At 42.9% G+C, this 20,687-nt stretch overlaps 1 protein-coding gene across 3 annotated transcripts in view; it reads right to left on the bottom strand.

The window, feature by feature from the left end:
* Positions 1–5,479: 5,479 nt before the first annotated feature.
* Vps13c (vacuolar protein sorting 13 homolog C) overlaps positions 5,480–20,687 on the bottom strand; it is a 147,060-nt gene continuing 131,852 nt past the window's right edge. For 2 of the 3 annotated variants that reach the window (XM_055597904.1, XM_055597888.1), the window contains 6 exons: positions 19,715–19,838; positions 19,122–19,236; positions 13,510–13,598; positions 9,771–9,894; positions 7,901–7,984; positions 5,480–7,557 (listed from right to left, as the gene is read on the bottom strand). In XM_055597904.1, coding sequence (XP_055453879.1) covers positions 7,456–7,557; positions 7,901–7,984; positions 9,771–9,894; positions 13,510–13,598; positions 19,122–19,236; positions 19,715–19,838 — 638 coding nt within the window. In that variant the 3' untranslated portion in view covers positions 5,480–7,455. Of the gene's footprint in view, positions 7,558–7,900; positions 7,985–9,770; positions 9,895–13,509; positions 13,599–14,521; positions 18,406–19,121; positions 19,237–19,714; positions 19,839–20,687 lie in introns of those variants that run through there. The other variant, XM_055597896.1, reaches the window with a different exon arrangement.

Genomic DNA, 20,687 nt, shown 5'->3' with positions numbered 1-20,687 from the left:
AAAAGTCTTATTTTTAAATGAAGAAATAAGCTAAAAGAATAAAAGATATTTTCTTGGGATTTTTTTATAGAACTGTACAAATTCACAGATGTACAATTGATTTAAAAGTTATTACAAAGCTACCCCATGCTGTAGAGATGGGTTGGGAGTTAAAAAGCATTTGGTCCTCCTACAGGGGACCTGGGTTTGGTCCCTGACATCTGCATCAGGCAGCTCACAACTGCCTATAACTAGAGTTCCAGGGGCTCTGATGCCCTCTGTCCTTCTAGCAACTGCACATGCACGGTGCACATAAAATCACAAAGGCACACACATATAAAAAGTCTAATAAAAAGAGATAATGCAGTGTTTCTGTGTATATAGAAATTAGTCATGATAATGGTAACATTTTATTTCATTAAGTAATTGCTTTTAATGCCGAGATACTTTTTACTATAGGGGAACTAACAGGAAATTTAAAATTGTCTGAGGCCCGCTTCCCCTCATCTGGTTCCCATGACATGGCGGAGATCCACGCACCCATCTCCTAAGAGGTTGAATGGTGCGGATCAGGTATAGAAGATGACCTGATGTCGTTCAGATGACGGATGGCTTAGGGAAGATGATGAAAACGTAGACACCTCCACTTATAGTTGAATGGATGGCAGCACCCAAGGCCAACCTTCCGTTCTATTCAAGGGTGTTCCTACTCAAGCTTCCACACAGAGGCATCCTCATGGGTCTGCCCCTCAGATCTGGGACTAAGCTCAGTGGAGGAAAGCCACAAGAATATATGTCTATGCTGAATACAAGGACTGCCCTAGTAGTAACCATCACTATAATTCAATATCCAGCCGAAGTGAAAAGGAAAACAGATTTATTTTGGTCTGGGGTGGGGGGTTTAACCCATCCTGGTGGGGGAAGGCAAGGTAGCTGGCCTGGCTCCTTGTGTCATGGTAGGAGCATGAGGTCGGAGGTTCTCCTATACTGATAAACAAGGAGGCAGAATGCTTGGGCGGGCACTAGCAGTGGACATAGACATTAAGGCCTGGCCCCAGGGACTCACTTCTGCTAGCTGAGCCACGGAATCCAAAGGTCCCACAAACTCCCCAAACAATACCACTGGCTGGGGACCACATGTTCAAACACATGAGCCCGTGGAAGACATTCAGACTTAAGCTACAACAGGTCCCCATGTGAATGATTTTCTTCAAGATCATTAAACCCAAATCATCTGACACATAAACATCGATGAGGATTGTAAGAGAGCTGATTTCTAACTCCATGTTCATTGACTGAGTAGGAATTTTAGGCGACCCAGGAAATGGTCTTACCCACCCACCTAAGCCATGTGTAACCCATCTTCACAGCCCTTAAAAGCAGTGTTCTTAAGCGCTTCTTACCCGCCCTGGACTGTGCTGACAAATGTGCAAGAGGTCTTTGCTCTTTTGGGGTCAGCTTGGAGCAAGTGTCTTCTGGGTCTCTGAACATTAACTGCAGGAATCTCTGACATGAGCAAGCTGTAGTTTCCTGCTGGCAGTAACCTCAGACACAATTCTAAATGTTCTGTAGGCCTCACAGCTATTCCAGAACCTCTCAGGAGTATGGTTTCCTAATGAAAAAAAAAAAATCCGCTATTCATAATAGATTACTCAAATGACTGGAGTTCATTATTGAAAAAGCTAAGAACTCGGATATTAATTCACTAATTCATGCACCCTCCCTTCCTACTTTTTGAAAGCACGGGCCACTGTGAATTGAAGATTTGTGAAGGGAAGATTTGATCAGAAGTGTCAAAGTAGGTTAAGCTTCTCACGGTACTCCACGGGGAAGGGAGCTGTGCCCTCTTCAAGAATAGTTGCTTAATTTAAACCATCAATAACTGCATGCTTAACTAAGCTGCAGCCCCCTCTGGTGAAGCTGAACCTTTATAGCTTTTATTCAAATCACTTCCTTCAATGCCTGCTCATTCATTACATCACTACTGCTCTCTAATGCCAAGCCGTGTCATCTAAAATACCATCTCTTCCTGGGCATGCCCCTAGCCATGGTGAGAAAGCACCTATCTTGGGCATGTGTTTTGTTTCTGATAGCACTACCTAATGGCTTGTGGTAGAACCTGGAGCGTTTCATTCTTAGTTCTAAAAGAGCATTAGAGAGAGAGAAGTCAATTTTGTACTTCCTCCTCATTATACCTCAAAGGCTACATATGCTGTGCATATTATTAACTGCCACAGTCACATTAGACTACATGTTAGGATTCTCGGGGTTGGGGAGATAGTTTAAGTCAAGGGCTGGCTGGCGTAGACTCTTAAGTATTTTCTATGGGAAATGCCTATGCCACTGTAAAGCTCAATACATAGATGGGGAGGAGGTAAATAACTTGGGGGAAATAAAGGCACAAAGTTCTGAAAGAAAGCCAAGATGCTGATACAGGCCATGTGTACTACACACGGACGCTGAGTATCCCTCTCCAGCAAGGGTAGAGGGTAGGGAGTGGAGACAGAGTCTTGGCATGTACTGCTGGGTCCTGATTTCAAGTACTCTCTCACTGTAGCATCTTAGGGACCTCCTTTGGTGTCTTTGCTCCACCTGACAAGCCTTAAGAACTAGGCTGTTAATTTCCAGGCTTTGCTATCTTGTCCTACAGCTGCCTGCCTCTCCACTGTAGTGTGAAGCTAGCCGTAACCAATAAATGGGTATACTGTGTTCCCATTAAACTTTATTTAGAAGAACCCGTTACCTGGAATCTTCTTTAACAACCATTTATTCAATAAAGACAATTTACTATTTAAGGAGATAACCACAGAAATGCAATGGAGCATGAAAAAGGAAGACTGAAAAGATGGTTGAGGTGAAAACCTGGCTAAGAGAGAAGCTGGTGTCAAAAGGTATTTTCAAACAAAACACAACAAAACAAACAAAAAAAACCAAAGTCAAGATTTGCAATCTAGTTTCGATAAAAGCCATTTATTGTGGGATTTAAGCCACATTAAAAAAAATCAGCAGTCCATCTCAGGTCACTTGATCTTTCTTCGGGTTTTCTAAGAATTAATGCTGAGAAGGTAATCCTCTTTGGACAGGGTTCATAATTATCTTGGTGAATGAGACTGACCTAAAAGACAGGGCTGTTTTATTTTACCACCACCCTGATTATGTTCTCACTGGAGGTCAATTTCGAAAACCCTCCCTTCCAGCAGCTAACATTTAATATACAAGAGGGACAGAACAATTTCATTCTCGGTTTGTATTTCTTCTGGAGGTCATAAATCCTTGTGTTGCACCATCAAGGTGTGCTTTGTTCTAGTAGATGTAAACCTCACCAGCAAATGGCTTGCTAGTGAAACGGTAAGATGCAGTAATGACACGGTCTGAGTGGGAGAGAACTCCATTGCTTTTCATAGTCTCTCCTATACTCTAGTTTTTGGTTTGTTTCTGGGTTTTGTTTATTCGTGTTGTGCCTGAATTTTGAATTTAATAACTTGACGATTGGCTGCTGACCACACAGGCTCTAAGTCACCCGGGTGACAAATTTCTGGACGTGTCATGAAGAAGTTTCTAGATTGGATTAATTAAGGTGAAATGACCCACCCCATCTGTGAGTGACACTATTTAATAGCTGGAGTGCCCAACTTAATAAAAATGAGGAGGCAACTAAGCACTAGCACCCATCTCTGCTTCCTGACTACTGATATGTTGTCGGCTGCATCGTTCTCCCACCTCTGCCTTTCCCGCCATGACAGACTGCACCCTCTAACTGTGAGCCAGAATAAGACCTTTTTTCCCTTTACTGCCTTTTGTCAAGTATGTCATCACAGCAACGAGACGGGTTAACTGACACAGAACAGAGAGGTTTACAGCCTCTTCTGGAGCCCCCTGGGGCCAGATGTACTTGAGAATAGAGAAGTTCGGACTCTGGAAAGGCAACAGGGTTCCTATTCCACGTGGCCACACTCATAATCATCCACAGAGTTCAGTTACAGCCAAACGTGTTTACATGAAGAAAGAACACAAAGAACTTGTCAGTCCAGTTCAGACTTTGAGTCCAGGTGACTTTGTTTTAAATTTGTGAACAAGTCTTTTGACTTTCAGAGCTTTTTGTACTCAGGAAGGGACTATACAGTAGGTGAAAATAAAACGCAGAGCAAGTTTTTTCTCAAGGTTCTTTCAGTCCAAAATGACCTTTGATACGGATTATTTAAATGGCACAGGCCTTTCCATGAAGGACGTTTTGAGAATGAACTCAGGAAGAATTGAAATTCTTCCACCAGAGGGGCATGGTCACCATCAGGGGCGAGCTATGTCCCTCTGCCCTCGTAGGTTTTATTCACACACATGGCCCAGAACTTCTCTTGACAGTAGCCATAGTCATCTCGGTGACAATGTTCAATCAATAGGCCTCGCACCTCAAGGACACAGGACTCGGAAATGAGCAACTTAGTGATTCTTTGTGGGGACAGTAAGATAGCTCAGCAGGCAAAAAGTTTGCCACCATCGCTGATAAGCTGAGTTCAATCCTTAAGACCTACATGGAAGGACCAAGAACAGACTCCTGCAATCACTCTCTGAGCACACATGATAACACGCCCCAGACAAATAACTAACTGGTATAATTTTTTTTAAAGAATATTTTCTCTCCAAGAAGACAATGGTTTTTGTAGCCCAGGTAGTAAGTAGCTGTACTGCTGTTTTAACTGGTATTGCTATGTGGAAAGCTTTCTGAGTCACTGCTAAGTCAGATCATTACTTTTTAGTTCTGGCTGTGCCTTAGAAATGTACATAGAGCTTTGTTAAAAAGACAAAGAAAAAGAAAAAACAAAACACCAGATGTCTAGAGAGCCCTCAGATCAGCGGACTTCAAGTCTAGAGCACTGGGAAGTTATTAGTATTCTCTCATACATAATTCAAAATAAAACCCTATCCTAGGAAGCTCAGGTAAGAAGTCTATCCCAGAGTAGATTTTCTTAGAAAGCCCTAGTGTGTTCTTCCAATGTTTTGTTCACCTTGGATTTTGATGTATCTGCCTTGCTACAGGCCCCGGGCGAGCCTCCTCTTGCTACCTGATAAACCAGTGCTGGGTGGGCTTTCAGACTGGTAATCTGAATGCCCAGTGGGAGTGGTGGGGATCCAGGAACGGAAATACTAATGGGGTTGCAAGAGATTGAGGAGCATTCTAGGTCTTCAAACCAACAGAGAGACTCCATGCCCAAGCCCCCGAGCCCACCACCATAAATTCTGTCTCCCAGAAGCCGGCGTCGGCATCCCTGCCACTCTTCCTCAGGGGCAGAGAACTGATGCAAGGCTCAGTGCAACGCAGCTCCAGTGAGGGAAGGGGATTCAGAGCTCTGGAAAAAGCTTCCCCTCCCCAGCTCTGTGGAAAGCGTGCAATGTCTCACCTGTCTTCTGACAGCCACATGATCAGAAGAGGAACCGGGAAAGTTGAAATAAAGAAGAGAATGTGACTTCGGTATTCAACACAAACACAGAGATCTCACACATGAACAATGCAGCAATATTTTATTTCTCTCAGAACTTTATAAGCAAGTCAGTGCCTCTGAAGGTGTTTTCAAAAACACAACGCACCTAATTACATCCAACCAGTGGATATACTTCTGTCTCAGAAAATTGTATCAAATAAAAATGTTACAGATACCTGAAGGTAGTCAACTTGAGATTATGAGTTTATAGGTTTGGTTGTTCATAGTCCAATGTTCTGTACATTTGTTTCTGGAGTAAACCATCAGTGCAATATAATACCTTAAATATTAACTATACCATTGACCACTGGGATTAACATGAAGAAATGTAATCAGACATTCAAATTCCTGATTAAGTCAGTTTTAAAGACACAGAATGCTACTGTACTTGCTGGAAGGCTTATTATCACCTTCTAGCTCTAGAAAGTTCAAATTAGGTTTAAAGCTATCAGGTTCATATGTGATGATTTTCTTAACAGAAATAAAGGTATTAGGCCAGACACAGTGACACAACACCATTAATCCCAGCACTTGACAGGCAGAGGTAGGCGAATCTCTGCGAGCTCAAGGCTAGCCTGGTCTACATGGTAAGACCCTATCAAAAGAAAGAAAAAAAATGGGGGAGAGAAGGTGGAGGGCAAAGAGGACTGAAGAAAGGAAGAAATTGAATTGAAAATCCAACAACTACCCAAAATCAACACTGATTCGTGCACGCTCCCCTTGGAGTGACATGAAGCAGCCCGGGCGGGGGGAGTTAGGAAGTCTTCCCTGGCAGTCTTAGCGGCATGACTGACAGTAGAAGGGCCTGCCATCCACAAAGGCACCGCAAGCCAAGAGCACCCACACCTTCATCTCATCACTGGTTGCTTGCTTTAATTAAGTGTCATGTTCAACATCCTGAACAAGGCTAAAGGGTCACCCAAGGAAACTAACTCCCTCAGAGTCAACAGGCAGCCCCTATGCCCTCCTGAAGCCACCGACAGGCAGCCTGACACCCCTACCTGACCTGCCAGCACTTAGCCCGGACCAAATGCAGTTCACCAGAGACACGAGGAAGGACAAAAGCTTGCATGAGCGTTTTGATGCACACGGGAACACCCATTTCCCAACTCTATACAGACCTTCAAAAAAACTTACATAATAAAACAAGTAGAGGTTTTTTCATTCTTTCTAACAAGTGTTTAAAAGACATTTACAGGTATGCATTAAAATTAAATGTTAATTTATGGCACGCTTAGCGGTCTCATATATTCTAAAATAAATCTCTGGGAATATAGAATATTGCATTTTACATATTTCTGAATGCTGAGGTGCTTATAGTGCAATGTTTTCATTCCCAAGAAACTAATTGTGCCCGTGAGCTCATCTTGAAAGAGACCCAACTTTGACGCCCAGTGGGTGCCTTGCTACAGACAACGGCCTGAAGCTTCCAGATTGCCCATATTCTGTGACTAGAAGGAGAAAAAACAGTATCCATGTACCAGTATCCTATTAGAAGAACAATAAATTTTACATGAAAAATAGAAAAAACACGCCATCCCTTCTTTCGGTGGCATTTTTTTCCATCAATTACCTGGTTTACCAAAAGTGTTCTCTCAGCTCAATTACTGTACAAATTAACTTTAAACAAATGTCAGAGTGTCCACTATTTGTCTGGCTAAATCCTGTCAAAGAACACGCCTCATTTTAAAAGCTCCTCTCTTCAGTACAGACTAATTACAAACAAGCCCACCAGTCTTTGTTGCATAATTTTAATATTAATGAGCATCTCCCCCCGAGTCTGAAGTGGTATTTCTTTGCGGTCTGACCTACACAGTGCAGCAGCTCATCCCTAATATATGCAGAGTTGCAAAACCAAGACTCCAAACCGAGACTGGAAAGGGGAGACCCAGGGCTGGATTTCTCCAAGAAACAGAACCGAGGAACTGCTGGAAATTTTCTCTTTAGCAGGACTTTTGAAGTGAGTGTTTCCATCTCAGAAGCCTTGTAAAATCTGTGGTCAAGATGGAACCTGGGGCCTGAGGAGCTTCACTGAAGACTGCCTCATCAGCTTCTGCTGGTGCCTGGCTGACTGTGCGCTCTCAATGGCATCAAAGGCTCTCTGGAAGGCAAAGCAGGGTTATCAACTGCAAAGATGGCCTCTGGCTCACCCGGGGGGAGGGGAAGGCAGGGGAAGGCAGGGGAAGGCAGGGGAAGGCAGGGGAAGGCAGGGATGCCAGAGTCTCCACACAGGTGTGGACAAGGACCGGGCTACCACCCACCCACGCAGTATGAACCATGACCCCTGCACTTCGGTGAGTTCACAGCCCGCCATTCAGAGGAACATTAACACAAAGTTACCGGCAGTAGAGACTGTGTGAGAAACAATGGCTACCAGCCGTACAGGCTTGCCACAGGTCTTCCCGCTAAACACCTTGAGGGGGGTGTTAAAATGAACACTTTACCTTCGCTGTGGTGGGATCCTTGAGGTAAATTTTCCGAAGAAAGCCCACGTTGGCACTGTCTTTTTTATGGAACAGACTCTGCTCCTGTTTTTAAAAGAAATAATGACAGAAGAAAATTATTCCTTAGAAGAAAAAGAAATACCATAATCTTTAATAGGATGCTTAAATGTCAACTTATTTTATAAGCACCACACCACTGGAGTGCATACATCAAGGACAACATGAAATAAATCCTTGCTAAAAGGACAGCGATTGCGCACCAGAGGCGGAATTTACAGACCCGTTTGTGTAATTGAAGGCTTCCGCAGGCAACCATAAATAGTCTTCGGGATCACAGCGTGTCAGTGCGTGACAACTGACAGTGCAGTGGCAGACCAACAGGTAAAATTCTCACAGAGCGAGAAAACACACTGCATCAATTCTTACCACGGATGTGAAGGTGCTGTAGCAGTTTGAGTAAGAATGGATCCCATAAGCTTCTATGTTTGAATATCTGGGGCCTTGTCAGTGGGAGTATTTGGGAAGGACTGGGAGGTGTGGCCTTGTTGGAGGAGGTGTGTAAATAGGAGAAGGCTTTGAGGATTCAAAAGACACACACCATACTCAGTCTGTCTTCCTCTCTGCCTCCTACTTTCAGATCACCTTGTAAGTGCTTAGCTCTTCCTGCCCCCATGCCTTTGCACCAGAATCGTGGACTCTCACCCTCTGAAACCATGAGCCCCAATTAAATTGTTTCTTTTTTATAAGTTGCCTTCTCGTGGTGTTTTTACCGTGGCAATGGAAAAGGAACTGGGAGACAGGTGGCAAGGAGGAACTGTGAAATATGCATGGGACAGTCTGCCCCAGCTCCAGAACTCTGTGTCCTGGCAGGGCACTCTGCACTGCGCTGCGCTGCTCTGGTGAGGGTCTGCCACAACACAAACGGACAGGCTGACTCTCGAGCCTCATGTTTGCAAATGTCTGTAATGACAGAAGTGAAGGACAAACCTACTCAAAAGTCTATTAAATTCTGTGGAAAATGTCGTGTGGAGGGTTTCAGGAAAGGGGATAGTACTGTTATTTAGGCAAAATAAAGATGCTTCAAAAATTACCATATTTAGAATGCCAGTTCTGTATGTTTTCTTAGGAGAGATGAAAATACATCTAGAATAGAATGTGTGTGTCTGTCAACAGTGAGCAGGCCTGAGAACCCAGCAAAGATGAGGTATCACTTCTGCTAACTCCTTACTGTGCAATGGAAAATTCATCCTTAGAAAAGCATGGAAGCAAAGACACAGTAGGACATGCAACGTTTAAATCGTATTTGCATTTCATGTGCACCAAATTATTAACAGAGCTAATAGGCCCAATCAATTTTTAACTGTTTGTGTGCAGATGACAGCAGTGTGCATGCTACTAGAGTCCACGTGCAGAGCTTAAGACAACCCTGTAGGGTCATTTCTCTAGAGTTCCAGGGATCAAACTCAGGTCGTCAAGCTCGTAGAACAAGTGTTTCAACTTGTTGAGCATGCCACTGACCTTGGACCTACTTATTTACTTTCACGGAAGCACTCAAGCCTCCCAATAGCTTAGCAAAGAGAATATTTCTAAAAATATCTAAGATTATAGCAAAATGGGTATGTCCATAAAGAAACAAAACCTCCTACTCACTAATGCTTAATTGTACTGAAAGCAGAAGCAGTTCTGGCAGATAAATTGATATTTCACTCTATGTCGGGAAATACAGTGACACAGAGTTAGTTGCTTATTTACAGCTCAGTATGCGCTAACACAGACAGCCACGGCCCTGCTCCTCCAGAGTCTGCCTCTGTGACCATGAGGCGGCCAGAAAGTACTGACTGAGTCTCTGGCCTGATTCGTATTTTCTTACCTTCACTGAAATCTTCAGCAGATTTTCACTGACTCCAGGAGGACAAACAAAATCTTCAAACAGACACTGCCAGTCCACAGACATATGGCCTAGGATTTCAACTTCCTTTATAAACAGTACTCGCCTATTTCGGAAAAGAAAACAAACATAAGCACAAACCAGCTCCATCCTTTGCTCTGCTTAGTGAACAACAGAAACTGACCCTCGTAAGAATCACGGGGGTCAGAGAGCGTGTTCAGCCTGAAGTGGGGTAGGAAATCTTTATCAACCTCCTCACCCCAGGGCTCAGGGAAGAGCCGGAGGTGGGGAGGATGCTGTGAAATGCTGGCTTCTGGACACGACATAGCTACTGCACTCAGGAACCCAAAGCCACTGTGACTACCATTACAAGATGTGCACAAGGTGAAGCCAGCCCAGATCAGTCTCCAGGCCCCATTACTGAGGAGGCCCTGTCAGTGGACAGTTCCTTGGGGAGGGAGAATCATTCTGTCTTGAATGTGGCCACTAATGGGTTCCCTACGCTCCATGGATGACCCATGCTCATGTATATACTAGCAGCAAAAAATATACCTAGTGGTTTATTAAAAAAAAAAAAAAAAAAAAAAAGAAAGAAAGAAAAAAAGAAAGGAGGAGGAGGGGCCATGAAGTTGAAAAGGAAACATGTTGGAGGAGAATACAAGGGCAGTTGGAAGGGAAAAATGGAGGCAAATGAGGTCATACTGCACTGTATATATGCGCATGGAATTCTCAAGAATAAAGAAAATTTTTAAAAATTAAAAAGTTCACTTATAGAAAAGTATTCTATAAATACTATAAAACAAAAGTCTATGTAAATGTCAAATGAAGTGCAATGTAACTCTCTACCTAACAAAATGGACTTTAGAAATCCCCTTTCTGTCAATCTTGCAGAATCCAGGAATGTAGTTTTTGGTTTGAACCAGTGAAACTCCTGAGAGGGGAATCGCACGTGGCACACGTGAAGCACAGAATGCACCCTCACGTGGGAGGCGACAAGCAGAAGCCCCTGAAGAAGAGTTATCTGGGATATTCCTAATTGCTCCTTCCTGTCAGTCACTTAAGCCTTCCAGCCAAGACAGATGGTGCAGGAAATGTCACAAGCCCAAATGTCAGCAGAGGCTCACTTTGGACCTACTAATAAATACTAGACTTGAACATTTTAACGCTAATGTAAACCACAGGAGGAATGTCTCATTATGCTCAACAGCAATAAAAAAAAAAAAAAAACAACATAATCCTTAAAGGACACCCACACTCATTTCCCACTCAGTGTGTCAGATTAATAACTGATATAACTATACTTGATTTTTAAGTCTCCGCTAAAGACTGCAAAACTAGAAATGTAGATTTGTAAAATCAAACAGCATATAGGTGCCAGAGAAAAGAAGGAAGGTGGGGACCCTGCTTGTGGGGCACCCCATGCTTTGAAGGGAAAGCAACCAAAAAGACAATGTCACAGGTTCGGAGGACTGGAGAGGGAGCAGGCTGCACTGGCAATGTGGAGGATGAGTCGCTCACTGAAAAATTCTCTTTAGAAAGAGGCAGTCATCGTTTAGGCGACACAGACACATGGGCAGATTAATAGAAAGATGGCATTGTGTGGTACTGAGAATTGTACTCAGGGCCTTACAGATGCTAGGCAAATATGCTCTCTTAGCTCTGGCCCCATGCATCTTGTCACTCTCTGTTTTGAGGCAGGGTCTCACAACATTGCGCAGGCTTGCCCAGAACCCAATCTGTACCCTAGTCAGGCCTGACCTAGCAGTCCTCCTGGCTCTCCCAAGCAGCAGGGATAACAGGCCTGCGCTCCAACCTCAGCAGGAGGAAGGGCCTATGGAGGAATGGGGAGCTCTGCGGCTGGAATACCAGACACATACTTGGGCAAGAAAATCTCCTTAAGGTCTAATCTTAGAATGATATTAGTGTCATCTTAAAATTAAAACTTTAACTTATGGGTAACTGGACAGCCTATGAAGGTTCTTTAGTTTAGACATACTTCTGGTGACAAGCAGAGAGTAGGGGCACAGGGCATGGAGGAGAAAATCAAGACAGGCAGTTCCTACTAAGCCAGATGGGGGAGCTTTGACAGTCTTATTTGTGACAGTGGCTCTAAGGAGAGAGAATGAGCTAGACTCTGGGTGTTCAGGAAGGCAGGCCTGAATGAACCTGGTGATCGGTAGACAGGGGAATTAGAGCAGGCCCCGACACTGGTTCTCAGGGGAGCGCTATGAGAAGTTTGGACTCATTTGGGACCGATACCTACAGGACACCTGATCCTTGCAGAGCAAGAGTCAGCAGAGTCGTCCTTCATGTGACACTTTCAATACCCACACACACTCTAGCCACTCTCTGATGACCATCCCCCACACCTCTGCTCCGAAGCCCAGCTTACTATCAGATATCAAAGCCGTGTGCCAAGTGCAACTCGCTATTTTGTGCATTTCTGAACTCTCTCTTCTCCGGACCATTCCAATGACACGCTCTCCCACCACCTGAAGTCTCCACGCTCTCCAATGCTCCGAGTATCACAGTTTAAATCTTGTCATCTCCTAGGTGATACACTGTGGCATGGAGTCTCCAAGATAGCCACTCCAGATTATTTTTAAAGTCTGTTTTAATTTTTAAGTGTGTGTGAGTGTATGGGGATGTGCACTGAACTGCAGGTACCCACAAATGTTGGAGGCCTCAGCCCAGTGTGGGTGCTGAGACCTGGAAGTGGGCCCTCTTTAAGAGTAGCAAGTGCCCTTAACTGCCAAGCCGTCTCTATAGCCCCTGTGTTCACACCCATAAGATGACTGAACAACCCTTTCTTATATGACTAGTTGGTTAACCTCTTAAGAAAGAGTCGTTTCAAAGTCTGGATTCTGTAGTTCTCCTTTTCTTATTTTTCTCCTCATACAGTTATATCCAGATCCAGATCCAACAGTGAGGAGCCGGGGCAGCAGCCTGGTGGAGAGCACTCACTTAGCAATCATTACAGCCTGGGCTTGGTTTCCAAAGCTCAGACAGAGGGGTGGTACCTTACAGGGAAAGGATGTCTTCACGTCCTTCGATGGACGGAAGGAGGGAGGGGGAAAGTGATGAAAAGAGGGAGACAGAGAGAGAGCGAGAAGGAGGGAGGGAGGGAGGAATGAAGCAGAGTGTGTCTACTCTAAGTACTCTGCTTGAATCCTACAAAACACAGAACTTTGGAAATTACTGATCGACAGTAGTTACCTGGAGGTAAGTTTATTTCTAGAGTAAATCCTGAGACATTAAGTTTGATATTGTATCACAAATCCTTTTTCTCTGGAAAAAGTGTTTATTAATTCCAAAATACTCGGAAGGAACTTCGGATGGGCACACAGGAACAACACGCTTAAAAGGGATTTGCCAATCTCCCCGATAAAACCTTATAAGATAGTAAAGTGACATCACCCTCTTCAGTGGAAGAGAGTTCTTACAGTGACATCACTGCATGGTGAAGGCTATGCACACTTCTCCGCATAGCTCAGCAGCTGCTGCTGCAGCTGGATAAGCCCTAAGCCAAGCTGGGCCAAGCTTCTGCATCTCCAGAATGAGGGGCTTTGAACACACACACTCTCAGACAAATATCTACAGCTGTGCTTCTGTGATATGATAACGGTCCTAATACCCTGAAGTACAGTTTTCTAACCCTCTGTCACTGTAGCCTTTGAAAGCGCTCCCGTGAACACAGCTGGTGGCATCTAAAAGGTAATACCTGTTTGTAACCATAAGGACTGCCCTCTTGTTCCCAGGAACAGCACAGTGGAACTGGTAGGTCTCATCTTCCAACTTTTTGATTTGGTTCTGAAAAAGAAAGAATAGTTAAGACTTGGGAACGCCACATATTTAAATATTTATTTGTATAGTAGCTGATGATAGTCAACTACTACAGGAAAAGGTACATGAGAAACAAGACTAGAACACTGCAATTGGTGTCTGAAGCAAGAAAACAACTTATTTACAATAAGTTGGCAATTACTTTCCACGACTGTCTTCAAAGAAAATGTATGTAATGCTCACCAAGTGAGCATCTGAGGAAAAACAGTTTACTCTTAGTAGCTTAAAAGGTTTAGAACTGTCAGTCAGAAACAATCACACATCTTAAGCATGTACAAATATGGTGATACAAAATTGCTATATTAATGTCTCAGTGGTCCTTAAAAGGTCCCTCCCGGGCAAGAACTTGGGACGGCAAAGAACATAAAATTTAGACATGATTCTTTTTACAGGAGGGTCTACATTTTAATTTCAGGTTCCTTCGAGAAGTCTGTGACCCTTCTTAAAAGCTAAGGCCCAGCGACTGGAGAGATGGCCCAGTGAATAAGAGCACTTCTCTTTCAAAGGACCCAGGTTCCATTCCCAGCACCCATGCAAGAGTTCGCAATCGCCTGTAACTCTAGTTTCAAGAGACGTGATGCCCACTTCTGGCCTCCAGCTCAGTCATGCACCTGGTGCACATACACACACTCAGGCACAATAAAAATAATTAATTTTCAAGAAGCTAAGACCCTACCATTTATTGGACAGGGTTATGTACTACATAGTGGTAAGCCTGCAGGGTGTTTGCTGTCTCTGTGTATTTGGTCGTATAGATTATGCACAAGTTGAAAAGAAACATTTTTGTATGAAATTATATTTCTGACTAACACAGACGATTATGGACTCAAAGAATTTCTAGCATTTCAAATATTTGCAGTTTATTTCTAATGCACAAAATCACCCAAGTATAAATTGTAGCCAATAAAATATTTATTTTCTTTTTCAAGTATCTTAAAACTATTGACTTAGTCAATACACATTAGAAACAACAAACAAAGTTTTTTGCAACAAATACTAATGAGTGATTATAGATATCACCAATAATGTGCGATTAAGTATCAAATACTACATGGCATAAAATACAGAAGACAGACACACTGAGTGAATGAGCCCAGCGCCCTGCATGACCGAGAGCAGCCTCCAGCAGCCTTAGGGTCATAGGGTCAACATACGCGCAGCAGAGAAAGCACACCCAGGGTTGTGATCTCAAAGCTTAAGTTCATCTTTCACTTGTGGTGCTGGGGATGAAACCTACATTCTTAAAATATGTCAGCCACTAGTCATTCCTTGCCAATTACAAAAAGCCACGGACAAGGATTACAAAAGCCATGGAAGGAAGAGAGAAGCAGAGCTTCAGAACATGTCTCGGAGAAGGGATGGGCACTCCTTTCACAGTTCACCCTTGTGAATTAGCTACAAAATTTTGCCATCGATGCTCCGGTTTCTTCAGAGAAAATGGAAAAACAGAATAGGACACTACAGTAATGCAGTGCCTTTAGCTGGAGCTGGGAATGCACACGTGAAGCCAGAGAAGCCAGCAGGAGCAGGGAGGCTTGCTTCTCTCCTAACATTTCCATTGTTTATCAGGCTGTGCTTCAACCACCAAAAGCCTTAAATTTATCACCAGGATACACTGGAAAAACTCTTCTCAGTGCTGCTGAAGAGCCACTAGACTCTGAAACTCAGAGCAAGATTCAGTCACTGGGGGGAACAGGAGACCACACTGACCAATGCAACATTCTGTTCTGAAACTCAACATGAGTAATTTAGTAAAATTCTGTTAAAGAAAAGGGTCCTTTCCCATTCATTTTCATCCCTCTCAACTTAATTCTCAGGAACAGCACAAGGAGTAGAAAAGCAAAATGCAAATGTACAGTGGTGTTTATCACAGTTATCACTACCAAGTACAGTCAGGAACCAAGATCAGGAACCGAGAATGGTCAGATATACAATGCAAGATTACCTCTGTGAGTGGACAGGCAAGGGTTAAAGTGTTAAGGAAACATTTCCATACATGAAAAAAACATACTTAGATAGAAAAAGCAAGGAACACCAACTTTAAGTCTTACATGACCATTAGGAACCATCAGCGAAATAAATAATAAATAAAACCCATCTATATACACTTACATATACATACAGGTACAACATAAGCAGCATTATCTTAAGGGAACACTGGAGTAGACTATGCTAAAACACATGGCGTGTGAGTAAGGATTTTCATAGCCGACTAGTAGAAAACAGAGGAATGCTTGGTGGGTTAAAACAAACAAACAAACAAACAAACAAACAAACAAGCCAGTATTACAGTAAGAGCGAGGAGGATATGGTCTAACATTCCAGGACTCTGTAGATTTCCACGTCTGGTTACGCTGACTCCCTTAAGGAATCAGTCCAGCAGAGTCTGAGTAATCAGAAAGTGCTTCTTACTCAGCTCACTGTCACAGCAAGATGGGTGAGAGCTGTGATGGGCTAAACCTTTCGTTACCCAGGAACGAACCATCACCGCAGCAATTTGCCTTCTATTTCTTCCAATAATTACTAATAGACTGATATTAACGTTTAAAGAGTTGTCTGACATAACAAAAACTAAAAAGCCATATGAGATGACTATAGGCTTAGCGAAAATAACTTTTTTTTTTTGCTTGGTAGCGTACATTTATAAAAAGAGAGATCACAGGAATCACCCAGGAGCCAAAAAATAAAATAAGACATAATCAATACACAGAGAAAAAGACCTCAGGTTTCGGAGGATCACAAAAGCCTCAGTAAAATTGCAATATATTCAGGAAAGCTAAAAATTGTGACTGTCACACAAGGAGCTACAGCACCCAGGGTGATGGATTGTGCTTATTCTCACAGAAGCTGCTCGCACGGGGCCTTGTGCATACACGAGGACCCTGTGCCTGTCCCCAGTTATCCAGGTACGACAAGTTTGTTCTGTTTTTGGTTTTGCTACTGTTAATATTTACACGTTTCTCTACACTTGGTCCCATAAGCGCAGAAGTCTTGTTTTGAGGGGAACGTGGTGACACCAGGGTTCAAACCCAGGCCTGTGAGTGCTAGTTTACCTGAGCTGTACCCCAGTCCAAGGATGTCAGTCATTTCTTTTGTCTGTCCAGTACTGTCTGGTCTTTGGACATCAGTTATGTTCTCTTCATAGTGTTTGTTTTAATGTAAAGCGTTCAACTAATTGCTTTTTATAACTATATGTTTAAACACGTATAAATGCACATCTTTAATCCCAGCACTAGGGAGGCACAAATAGGAGGATCTGTGTGAGTTCAAGGCTAGCCTGGTCTATACAGAGAGCTCCAGGCCAGCCAAGGCTTCACAGTAAACTCTACCTTAAACACACACACACACACACACAATCCACCTAAAAGTTTGTATCTTAACAGCTTCATCATCTTCAAATATATATTAGGGATCAACTTTCTACTTTGGTTTCAATTTTAGTTTCTAGATAAGGCGCTGTCAAATCACAAAATTAAACATTTCCATTATTTATCTTAAAAAGAAATTAAAGTATCATTTCCTTTGGGAATTAACTGGGGTATAATGATAATTTATGACTATTTTTTGCTCACCTGGAGAAATCTCTGGGGATTACTCTTGTGACCTGCCAGTGGCATGTGCTTCTGCATGTAAAGCATGCACACAGTGTGTGTGGAGGCCTGAGGTCCTTACCAGGTGCCCTCCTCCTTTACTGACTTTTGTTTACTTTGATTCTGAGCAGGGCCTCTCACTAAATCAGCTGCTCACAAAGTAAGTGAGCTGGCTGCCAGCGAGCTCCAAGTTCTGCCTGCTTCCCGACCCCACTCTAGAACTGAAGCTACAGGCATGTGCCACCACCACGCCTGGCTTGTCTGTGGGTACTGGAGACCTGAACTCAGGTATCTGTGCTTGCTAGTGAGGACTTTAGCAACTGAGCCATCTGCCCAGCCTCTAAGAGTTTGTTTATACAAGGAAAAGTATCTGTACATTCAGTTGCCACAGAGGTAATTTGCCTAATCACATGTTCTCTTACTAACTCTACTTACAATAATTAAAGCTAGTAATTATGAAGTAAGCAAAACCAACAATGGGGCTCAGTTTTCCAAAAGCATTCCTGCTAAATGCTAAGGGTGCAGACCACAGAAAATTACTTCATTTATTTGGCCATAACTGAGTCAAGAAAGAAAAAAAAAATACTGAAGGAATATTCTCCTACAACTCCTATGCCAGGTCTCACCTCAGATCTAAGGACAAGCTCAGAGAAACTGACATATTAGTTATGAAAACACCATGTCCCAGGTTAATAGTTCCATGACTCGAGTACATTCAGGGTAACATGTGGGGCAGAACTCTATGTAATTTCATCATCGAGTTTCAGAAACATAAAGATACAGTCACTGCACAGAGCCTTCCTTCTCAACTTCATCTGCATGTACACAAACAACCTAATACACAAAGTGATACAGTTTCCACAACTGCAGGAAAATATCTGCTCTGGGCTCAATACCCTTTTTAACCCCAAGCCCCAAACCTGCAAGATTATTTCCTGCACCATGGAATCTTTTACACAAATCTCTTAGCCCTGTGTAGAAACAAGAAGCCACAATTTTCAACTATGGCCAAGCCACTAACTATTACAAAAAGCTCAGACAGAAGTGACAGTTATAAAGAAAATGTCATCAAAATCCACCCTCAGTCTGATTCACACACAGTTAAATAGTAGTAGTTTGATTTGAGTTTTAAGGATGGAATCAGGCAGTACAGGAAACATTTACTCCTGTGTTCCCAGTTCTTGCTGTGTAGGCAGAAAAAGAAAGAAAATAAAGTTAGAAGCATGCAAAAAGATAAAATGTATTCATATTATATACAAAAAAACCAAAGGCTAGGAATAATTAAGTCATCTTTAACAGAAAGTATGGAACTATCGATAAGTTGCTATTGAGGGAAAGCCGTTCTTGGGAGAACAGCAATTTATGTATGTGTACAATATTTAAGTATAATGAAACTATATAGCCAAGATGAAATGGCCAAAGTACATTAATTTTTAAATATAAACAAGATTATAACATATGTAAGTGTATAAGCTCTCTTTCTCTCCTCCTGTTCTGTTTACCAGAATAAGTTTAGATTCCCACAGTAAGAGGAGTCAGGTAATTTGGCAGAGAGCAAAGGAAGCAGTGGAGTTCCAACATTAGCCACAAAGCAGGAAGCCAAAACAAAGCGCAGTAACTAAGCGAGCTGACACAGGGAGTGGGTGAAACAACCCTTAGCTGCTTCCATGACAGTCTTTTCTGCACAGAAGAAGCCTTGTGCCTTGCTCCTGTCCTGTGCAAAAAATGAGTTACCAGTTACCTCCCCTCAACATGCCAGGCCACCATACAGAACAATAAATTCTACTCTACAGATGGTGGAGACTCCTTCAAAGATTCATCATCAGGTACTCTATAAATCACCTGTAAAATCTTGGTCCTAGAATCTCTCCATTTCACAACCATGAAGGACAGAATTTACCTCTAGTAAGTTGGAGCCCTCAGATTCCTGCCTGTCATATGGACGGATGATGCCATCTTCATGGATCAGGCGAGGTGGACGGAGGCTGGACACCTCCTCAGTAGATTCTGCTACCCTGAATAAAGTAACAGAAAATACGTGAGCATCTTTCAGGATCAGACGAATTCATGTTGATCAAGCTCATAAATAAATAAGAACTATTAGTAACTTCTAAAACTTGTTCAAAGTGAAGAAAAAAATTAGGAAAGCCATGCCTGATGGATTCTAAGAACCCACCCTTTTCTTAAAGAAAGAAAATGTCAAAGTCTGAAAGGTCATGGACACTGTCACCTTGCTATCTATCAGTACCTGACATAGGGGAGGAACACTTAAAGTGTTGAATAGGGAATAATGAAATGAAACGAAAACTGAGCCGTAAGTTTTACTCTTTTTTTTTTTACTCCTTTTCACAGTTACATGGCCTTATAAAGCCTCTATAGCTTCCAATTAGATTCAAGAGCCTTAAGAACAGGCTAAATATCCGGCCCATTCATATATCCCCAGCAGCGATGGGCACACAGCAGCCCGCCCTCCCCAGCGTGTGATGTCCTCACCTCTGAATGCCTTGGAAGGTGCTGCTAGCCATATCTATGATCCCACCAGTAGGACGAGCCACGGCACCCACGAGCCCTTTTCCAATTCCTTTAAAGAAGCCAGCAGCGCCCTCCTTCTTGGCACCTTTAGGAAACCAAAGACAATGACTATGCAATGATATTTTAAGGTAAGCAAGTCTGAATTCAACACAACCCCAAGCCAACTTGGAAGCCACAAGCATCTGGGTGTCTGGGCAAGTTTCTTCTCATGTTAATGTGACAATGTGGTTGTTGTCAAAGCACATATTCCTGGGCGGAGGCTGCAGCAGATGCTTACACTAAGAGCGGGCAGTGATCTCCAGGAGACCCTGGGGCCCTCACAGATTTGAGAGGACTGATCCAGCTCAGTCAGCACCTGTGCCTGGAGGTCAGAGAACTTAGCAGAGAGCACTCACTCATTTCATTACAACCATTAGGCAGTCCAAGTGGTATATTAAAAACAGCTCAATTATTAAAAATTCTTTTCACACACTATAAAATGTCCCACCATACAAACTAAATGCTTTTGGTGTACTAAGAACTATGTAACACTGTCACAATCAACTTTAGAAAATCTTTGTCTCAGAAGGACGGTCCCTGCCTACAGTCCCTCACTCTCCTATTTCCCCAATGCCTCATCTGAACCTGTCTAGTTCACCGCCTCGCCTCCTTGTCCCAATTCAGACTTGAGCATTCACTGTGTGGTCTATCACAACTGGACTATTTTTTTTAAACTTAGCATCACATAATATAAATTCATCTATATTGTGACATGTATTACTGCTTGGTTTCTGTTTATGGCTGAATAATATTCCACTGAGCAGATATGCCATATTTTATCTATTCATGCATTGATGATAGACACGCCTTTTCGAAGCTATGAACATTCACATAGAAGATTTTATTTAAATGTCTGTTTTCAACACTTTCGACGAGTATCTTGCTGATTCACATG

This window comes from Psammomys obesus, unplaced genomic scaffold (assembly GCF_907164565.1).
Source record: "Psammomys obesus unplaced genomic scaffold, mPsaObe1.curated_primary_1811, whole genome shotgun sequence".
Taxonomy (NCBI): domain Eukaryota; kingdom Metazoa; phylum Chordata; class Mammalia; order Rodentia; family Muridae; genus Psammomys; species Psammomys obesus.
The sequence above is the reverse complement of the archived record's forward strand: the minus strand, read 5'-3'. Positions and strand labels throughout refer to the sequence as shown.